Source organism: Myotis davidii, unplaced genomic scaffold (genome assembly GCF_000327345.1).
Source record: "Myotis davidii unplaced genomic scaffold, ASM32734v1 scaffold705, whole genome shotgun sequence".
Taxonomy (NCBI): Eukaryota; Metazoa; Chordata; class Mammalia; order Chiroptera; family Vespertilionidae; genus Myotis; species Myotis davidii.
The window spans coordinates 1,167,178-1,176,471 of NW_006296405.1; the positions used below are offsets into that span (position 1 = coordinate 1,167,178).

Here is a 9,294-nt window from a genome sequence, read left to right on the forward strand (position 1 = left end):
CCTATACACCCTGCCTTGAGTGTGACAGGGACCGGTGCCCCAACCCCCCAATCGGCCCTACCCTGAGCGTGACTGTGGGTGGCATTGCAACCTCCAAATCCGCCCTGTCTGTGCATGACAGGAGGCGGCGCCCCAACTCCCCAATCAGCCCTGCTCTGAGCCCTACCAGGGCCTGCACCTAGGGATTGGGCCTGCCCTCTGCCACCCGGGAGCAGGCCTAAAACCAGCAGGTCGTTATCTCCTGAGCCCAGACTGCGAGAGGGCACAGGCCGGGCTGAGGGATCCCCCTCCCCCCTGAGTGCACAAATTTTTGTGCACTGGGCCTCTAGTTTGTATATATTCTTTGGAGAAATATCTATTTAAACCCTTTGTCTATTTAAAAAATTGAATTATTGCCCTAGCTGATTTTGCTCAGTGGATAGAGCATCTGCCTACAGACTGAAGGGTCCCAGGCACATGCCTCGGTTGCAGGCTCAATGTCTGGTCCTGGTCTGGGATGTTGGAAGGCAACCAATCGACACATCAATGTTTCTCTCTGTGTCTCCTCTTCTCCCTTCCACTCTCTCTGAAAATCAATGGGAAAAAATCCTTAGGTAAGGATTTAAAAAAATTGAATTATCTTTTCGTTGTTAAATTGCAAGAGTTCTTTATATATTCTGAATACTAATCCCTTATCAGATGTATGATTTGCAAATATTTTCTCTCATTTTGTGGTTGTCATTTCACTTTCTCAGTGTTCTTTGACACACCAAAGTTTTTAGTTTTGAAGTCCAATTTATCTATTTTTCTTTTATTATTGGTGTCATATCTAAGAAAAAAATTGCCTAATCCAAGGTCATGAAGATATATTTCTGTTTTTTCCAAGAGTTTTATAGTTTTAGCATTTACATTTAGGTTCTAGGGCTTGTTTGTTTGTTTTTTTGTATGAGGTACAGGTAAGTATAACATCATTCTTTTGCTTGTGGAAATTCATAGAACTTTTAAACTGTATTGAATTGCTTATCTTTCTTTGCAATTAGACTATAAACTCCATGAGGGCAGAGACCAAGGTGGTCCTACTAAATCTTTTTTTAATGGATAGATGAATTAGGTAACCAAAAATATGAAGTTTCTTTTTCTTTTCCAGAATTATATCAACTCTGTGCAATAACACTTTTCATTGTCATGTTGGCAGTGACAATCCCTTGAGAGTTATGATTCAGAAACAAACTAAATCACAGAGTGACAGAGACTGATTTAAAGTCAAATGTTGACTTTCATTTAAGAACTGTGTAACCCTGGGCAGATTACATTACTTCCATCTTATTCCTTAAAATGGGGATTTAATTGGTATAGCGATAAAGGAATAATTGAGATCTTGTAACTAAAGTGCTTTACACGTTGTAAGCATCCAGCAAATAGTAGCATTTATTATTGCAAAGGAATAGAAGACTATTGGGAAATCCTTTAACATACTACTACCTTTTGTCCCAGATTTCTTCTGTAGTACAGATTTCAATATTTTCATTTTCTTTTGTGAATTATTGTTAGACCATTGGTTTTTGATATGGAAGAAAGGCATGCACATAAATACAATTCAATGTGGGAATAACGGAATAACCTTAAAGGTATGCAAATACACCGGAGTTCAGAATGAGCAACAGAAAGAAATACCCTTTTGGGTGTAAGAACTTAGTGGAAAAGGGGTCTGAACAGGGACTCTAGGCCTTTTGGATTTATTTCATTGTGGCATATATTTCAGGTTTGTTCAACAGTTATTTACGTGACTGTCTCCTCCACCAGTCAGCATAGAAAACCTATCTTAAGTCATTGGATTTCCAGTACAGTGGGCACGCCTCCCATGGTTGCACTGACGTGTTTTGGCCACTTGGGTCAGAAAGGATTATCTGGAGAGGGATGGAGAAGTCGGAAGGCAGAGGAAGCACCTCGATTCATTGCCAAGAAGAGGAGAGCGGCTCCGGTACGGGACACAGGTCAGTCCTAAGGCTCCAGTGTGACTCAAGGAACCGAGGGAACGGCCAGCGAGCACTTTCTTTCCGGCTCCTGGCCCTGCAGGGCCACTTCCGGGAGAGGGCGGGGAGATTTGAAAAGGAGTGCGGGGAAGGAGGCCTTTTGCACTGCACCAGGCGGAAGTGTGCCAAAGGTATCCAGATTGCCGCTTCCGGTCCGGGTTAACGCGGTTGGGATACACTGCGTGGTCCGTGTGGTGCTGGGACGGACTTCTAAGGGCCCATCGTGGGTGAAGAGGCGAGCACCGGCGTCAGGACACCGAAGTGGGCAATCTAATGGGAGGATCGGAAAAAAGGCCAGGAACCTGAATACGACCTCACTCTCTGTTTCCGAGGGGGCAACTTCCACCGGGAACCCCTCTGCCCTGGTAACGGCCAAAGAAGAGATGGCGCCAGTCGGGGAGCGGCTGTGGCCGACACAGTAAGGAAGGGCGAAGGCGGAGCAACCGGAGGAGCCGTGGAGAAGAGCGAGAGCCGTCACTGCCGCCGCCACCGCCACCACCATGGAAGGAGCCAAGCCGACCCTGCAGCTCGTGTACCAGGCAGTGCAGGCGCTTTACCACGACCCGGATCCCAGCGGCAAGGAGCGCGCCTCATTTTGGCTTGGGGAGCTGCAGCGTTCGGTGAGGGGCCCGGAGAGGCCGTTCTGCCCCGCGGGGCCAGGGCGGGGTGGGAACTAGGCTGGAGCCGGAGCCCGAACCCGCTGTGGGCCTCGTGAGATCCTCCTCGGGGCGGAGCTGCTCCGCGGGGTGGGGCTGCGAGGCTGCCGCGAGCTGCGCGGCTTTTTGGAAACTGGGAGCCGCCGGCCCGGCGCGCTCTGGCCCTTTCCCCGCCCCACGGAAACTGACGAGTAGGTCCTGCACTTGACTGTGGCAACCATGTGGTCGGTCCTCTTTTAAGTTTCACCCATGCTACTTGCTTCTTCCATGGCCCCGCTTCTCCGTTTTGTCTTCCTTCAACCAGATCCAGCCCTAGGCGTTCTCCATCCTCCACTCAAGGATGTTTTGATCCGTTTCCCCTCGGTGTCCAAGTCTTGCGTCTGGCAGTTCCTTCCCAGTCGTAGCTTACACCTCACTGTTCTTGCGGATGTTTCACTCTAGGTTGAGTTCATTATTCTCGAAACTTCTCAGATTTCTAGATTCTTGTGTACGTGAATTTTGCCTGTGTTTTGGAGTGCAAGGTAATTTAAAGATAACAGACATCCACCCTGATTTCAGGAAAATCTTTGCTGCACTTCTCGTTTGCTGCATGTTGGTTCCCCAACCTTGCCTTTTCGGTTCTTTAGAAGATATGGGTATCGTAGCAGCCTTGATTATTCCGTGTAATTGCAACCTGTTGTATTTCTGCATTCTTTGATTCACGTCTTATGTTTCCTTATCTAATTTTCGTATTCACCTTTGCTGTACTTTATTTGTGTGTGTGTGTACTTGATCTTGCTGACTTTACCATTTTTCATTTTGCATTATATTTAAAAATTTGCCCCCTCTTTCTTTCTTTTTTTTTTAAAACTAATAATTAGTACTTAAATGTACTCTGCTCTTTTAAACCAGCCCCTAGGCTGCAAGTGAATATTATTTAAAATTTATAATTTTTTAAAATATATTTTATTGATTTTTTACAGAGAGGAAGGGAGAGAGATAGAGAGCCAGAAACATCGATGAGAGAGAAACATCGATTAGCTGCCTCCTGCACACTCCCCACTGGGGATGTGCCCGCAACCCAGGCACATGCCCTTGACCGGAATCGAACCTGGGACCTTTCAGTCCGCAGGCCGACGCTCTATCCACTGAGCCAAACCGGTTTCGACTAAAATTTATAATTTTAATATTACTCTTAAAAAACTAATTAGGAGTCCACGTGCTGGATAACCTCATGGGAAGATAAAGAAATAAGTCTCACTGTAGGTTACACAAGAAAATCATTCACATGTGGTCTTATTTAGTGTTTAGTTCGTTTTTGTGATCTGGGGACTGACAAGTCCTTGATTATCATACAGTTTTCAAAGTAAATAGGAGGAATGCTATGCCATACCGAAAGTTACCTCTTCCCAACTAAGCCTGCTTATTGTTGTGTGTATTTTAAATCCATGTTTGAGTGCATACCAGGTAACAGCAACTGTGCTAGGCTTTGGTATATGGAAATGAAACAGATAAAAAAAATCTCTGCTTGTGATGATTAAATGAGTTAATACTTACGAAGAGCTTAGAAAAGTTCTTGGAACCTAGAGCTCAAAATAGTAATCATTATTTAAATGGTAGTCACTTTTATTACTTACACTACTCTCTGTTACAACCTTACATCATTATCATCATTGTCATCCTCATGACCTCATCACACAGGGTCCCAAACAGGAACAGTTGGCACACTTGAAATAGGATAATTTGAGGAGGGTTTATTTTGTAAAGGTACTTTATAAAGATGTGGCACCTAAAGAGGTAGTGTCGTAACCTGTAGCCAAATTGTTAACACCCGGAAGGGACAGGAGAGAGAGTGGGCCCTTGAATTCTCAAGAAGAGTATGGAGTTGGCTACCTTGAGACGAGTGGTAGTTTTTGGTTGAAGGGACACAGCCAACATGAGGTGACTTTGCAGGGAGGAAGCTGGGGAAATAAATGTCTTGACCTTATTCTCCTAACCTTCCCCTAGAATTCCCTACTGGGAAAACCTAACCAGAAGCTAGGGGACATGGGAACCTGTTGATAGGGTGTATATTAGGATAGAAAAAATGATAGGAAGTGTGGAAGCGTGGACTTGGGAAATACCTAGCTCAGCTACATACCATTTTTAGGCAGCTTCAGCATCTGGATTGACAATTCAGCTAACACTTGGGCCTCTTCATTCCTTTACCTCTCTTTCTCAACCACCTGGTCACACAGCCTGGGTGTTGTCATTATTAAAAAGTCACCAGGTCCCCAGATCACTAACTCAGACATTTTGTTGGCTCAAGAATTTCAAGTAACCTCATAGTAGTTTTTATTTTTTGAAGTCTTACATAATTTTAATTTTTATAAAAGTTAAAGTTTTATTTTCTTTTAACTTAAAAAATTCAAAACCAAACTTTAAAAACCTTTTAAAAAAGTTGTAGATGGAAATTTTACAAGAAAACTGCCTAGGATGAAAAAGCAGTTATGTATAGACTTTCTCTAATGAAAGATCAGGGTTTAGACTCCCTCTACTTCCTTTCATTCATTCTCTCTAACATAATTATATTACAGTTTTTGTTAAATCAATACACATTGTGAATTAAACCATGTAGCATATATACCAGTGATGGCGAACCTATGACATGCGTGTCAGAGGTGACACGCGAACTCATTTTTTTGGTTGATTTTTCTTTGTTAAATGGCATTTAAATATATAAAATAAATATCAAAAATATAAGTCTTTGTTTTACTATGGTTGCAGATATCAAAAAATTTCTATATGTGACACGGCACCAGAGTTAAGTTAGGGGTTTTCAAAATGCTGACACGCCGAGCTCAAAAGGTTCACCATCACTGATATATACCATGGTAATATTTCCCATTTTGTGCATCTTTTTTCTTCTCATGGTAAACATTGCCTTTTTTTCCCTTCACATTTGCTTCCTTTTCTAAATATCTATAGTAATTCATTACAAACTTCGTCATGAAGTTTGACAAACTTGCTCAAATCTGGCCTGGTGGCTCTCTTGTATGTTGCATAATTATTGTCCTGGGATTTCTATTTAGCACTGTCCTAAGGTATTCCTTTCACTTCTTTCCTGTTTTGGATGGACTAAGTTTTGGATCCGATGGTCTTTTCTTGGATTACTCCCTCATTTGATGGTCAGTTGAGAAGGGAGCCTTCACCCTTTCTCTCTCATTGTCTTTCTCGGGTCACTTTTACCCTGAGAGAAGTCCTCTGGTCTGCCTGGGGATTATAAACTAGGCTGCTGGTGGCAGCTGGGAGAATGAGCTAGGGGATGGATTCACCACTAAGTATTTGGCTTTAATTTAATCACCCATTTTCAGTATGATAGTCCATTTCTTTATGTGAGCCTGTTGTCCAAGAGTCCAGAGTCCCACTACTTCAGTCTTCCCAAAGTAAATCTTGAGTCTTCTGCGATGGTGGGAGAATAGTAGTCTGGCTGCTCACAGTCAGGAGGAAAATCTAGGAATGAACCCACTTGTTCCGTTGTTTCCTGTTCTACCTGTATTTCTGCTATACATGGTACTTCTAATTTCTGAGCCTTATTTGGGATTTTGCTTATGAATTAGTTTGTCCCTTGGTGGCATTCTCATCCCAACCTCCCTCCCTGCTCCTAGAGTTATTCCAGCTTTCTCAAACCTCCTAAGACAGTTAACACTCATCCATTAGCTTTCTAGTTTCAACAATTTTATTAGTATCAATCATGTTTCCATTCTCTTTATTCTGGTGGGTTTTCCCCACCCCCTTAACCTGCCCTTTTTTGTGTGTTTAACTCTTTACTCTGAGTTTAATGGATTTTTAAAATATATATATATATTTACTGGTTTCAGAGAGGAAGGGAGAGGGAGAGAGAGATTGAAACACCAATGGTGAGAATCATTGATCGCCTGCCTCCTGCACGCCCCCTATTGGGGATTGAGCCTGCACACTGGGCATGTGCCCTTGACCGGAATCAAACCCAGGACCCTTCAGTCCCCAGGCTGGTGCTCTGTCCACTGAGCCAAACCAGCCAGGGCTTTAATGGATTTTTGAAAGAGACCTGGGGGCAAATTGATGTGTTCAGTCATGTTAAACAGAATTCTCTGCATTTAGTTTATTCCATTGACCAGCCCCCTACTTTTTCTTTATTCAGTCTTTTCTTTACTTTATCCAGTTTGGATTCCAGAGTCTATCATTCTAGTCACTTTATCTTTTTTCTTTTTCTTAATATGTTTTTATTGATTTTTAGAGAAAGAGGAAGGGAGCAGGATAGAGAGATAGAAGCATCACTGAGAGAGAAATATCATCGATTGGCTGCCTCCTGTACACCCCCTACTAGGAATGCAGCCTGCAACCCAGGCATATACCCTGACCAGAATCTAACTGGTGACCTCTTGATTCATGGGTTGATGCTCAACCACTGAGCCACCTTGGTCTGGCCACTTTCTTAAATATACCATCAACTGTTCACCTCTGATTTGGTAACATTTCAGCATGAGTATTTTTAACTGCTTCTTCCTTCTCCTATCTAATATAGCTGCTCTGCATCTCATTTTCTGAATCCTCAGGAACCTTGATGTTTTTTTTTAATCCTCACCAAAGGATATTTTTCCCATTGATTTTTATTTTATTTTATTTTTTGTTAATTCTCACCTGGAGATATTTTTCCATTGATTTTTAGAGAGAGTGGGAGGGAAGGGGAGAGGCAGAGAGAAACACTGATGTGAGAGTGACACCTCGACTGGTTGCCTCCTGCACGCACCCTGACCAGGGCTGGTGCTGGGGAACCTGCAACCAAGGTATGTGCCTTTGACTGGAATTGAATCCAGAACCTTTAAGTCTGCAGGCTGACGCTCTATCCACTGAGCCAAACTGGCTAGGGCGGGAACTTTGATCTTTTGGTTATCCCGTGTCTCACTTGCATTTCAGATTCCCTCTTTCTTTACAGGATCCTTCCCAACAGCATTCAAATAGCTGTAATATCTCTCATAGTAAGCAAATGGTTTTGGGGTGGGAGGATGCCACCTTTGCCAATATTGTGATCTTTTTTATTCTTTCTTACTAAACTCTGTGGTTTTACTATTATTCTTTCCCAATGCTTTCTTCAAATGAAGAAACTAATCCAACTTTTCAAAGCCCAGCCTAAATTCTACTCTCTTCTTTAGGTATTAACTGATTCTTTTCAACTGAAAGTCATTTCTGCCCACACTGAACAAATTGCATTTGTTTATTTTGTTTCACCTGGTAGACTATAGGGTTTTTTTATTAATTGATTTTATTTATTTATTTATTTATGTATGTATGTATGTATGTATGTATGTTAATCCTCACCCGAGGATATTTTTCCATTGATTTTTAGTGAAAGAGGGAAAGACAGAGAGAAACATTGATGTGAGAGAAGCACATTGATTGGTTGCCTCCTCCATGAGCCCCAGCTAGGGCCCTGGGCTGGGGAGGAGCCTGAAACAAGGTACGTGCCCTTGAACAGAATCGAACCAGGGACCCCTTTGTCTGCAGGCCAATGCTCTATCCACTGAGCCAAACGGCTAGGACTAATTGATTGATTTTTAGAGAGTGGAAGGGAGAGACAGAAAGATTGATTTGTTTCACTTATTTATGCATCCTTTGGTTAATTCTTGTATGTGCTCTGACTGGGGATCAAACCCGAAACCTTGATGGATGAGGACTATGTTCTAACCAATTGAGCTACCCCACGAGGGCAACTGTAGGATCCTTTTATTTGTTTATATAATCTGATATCCATAGTTGAAGTTATAAACTATGGTTATTAAGAAAGAGCCCATTGCCTGGCCGGTGCGATTCAGTGATTGAGAATCGACCTATGAACCAGGAGGTCATGGATTGATTCCTATCAGGGCACATGTCTGGTTGTGGGCTCAATCCCCAGTAGGGGATGTGCAGGAGGCAACCGATCAATGATTCTCTCTCATTATTGATGTTTCTATCTCTCTATCCCTCTCCCCTCCTCTCTCTAAAATCAATAAAAACATTTTAAGAAAGGAAGGAAGGATTAAGATGCTTGACAGGTTTTTAAAAATATGGAGTGGGTGGGGAGAGAAACTAAGATGGCGGCATAGATAAACACCGGGAAATTGCTGCCGCACACAACAATTGAATAATACCTCAGAAACACAATACGGACAGCATCCAGAACCACAGGAAGCCTGGCTGACTGTAAATTCTACAACTAGAAGGAAAGAAAAGCACACTGAGAACGAGAGGAGCTGCAGAAGTAAAGCGCAGAGGTAGGGGGCTCGCGCGCAGAAAGGGGCTGGCACCTGAGGACGTGGCTGTCTTTTTGAATCCGGAGGGAGTCTCAGGCTCCTGACTGCTCTGAACTCCAGTTCCGGGAGGTCTCTGGGGACCCAGGACTCAGACAGGGAGAAACTGGACTGTCTGGCAGCAGGCAGAACTCAGAACTCGAGGGCAGCTTTCTCTCAGAGATGCTTGCAGCGATTACTGGGACACTGAGATGCGGGGCCCCTTAGGGCAGGGCGAAGATCAGCCATACCTGCTTGCTCTGCCCTGTGGATTCCCTGAGACCCCGCCCCACCCCAACTGCAGCAGAGGCTTTTGCATATGAATGCTCTGGCCCTTTGAAATCTGAACATTACCTA

At 43.4% G+C, this 9,294-nt stretch overlaps 1 protein-coding gene across 3 annotated transcripts in view; it reads left to right on the forward strand.

Moving 5' to 3' along the window:
• The first annotated feature begins 1,605 nt into the window (after nucleotides 1–1,605).
• The window catches only part of TNPO3 (transportin 3), a 104,664-nt gene continuing 96,975 nt past the window's right edge, over nucleotides 1,606–9,294 (forward strand). For all 3 annotated transcript variants that reach the window (XM_015568891.1, XM_015568888.1, XM_006771385.2), the window contains exon 1: nucleotides 1,606–2,632. Coding sequence is in view for 2 of the 3 variants with exons in the window: in XM_015568888.1 (XP_015424374.1) it covers nucleotides 2,513–2,632 (120 nt within the window). In the remaining variant the exon portion in view is untranslated. The remainder of the gene's footprint in view (nucleotides 2,633–9,294) is intronic.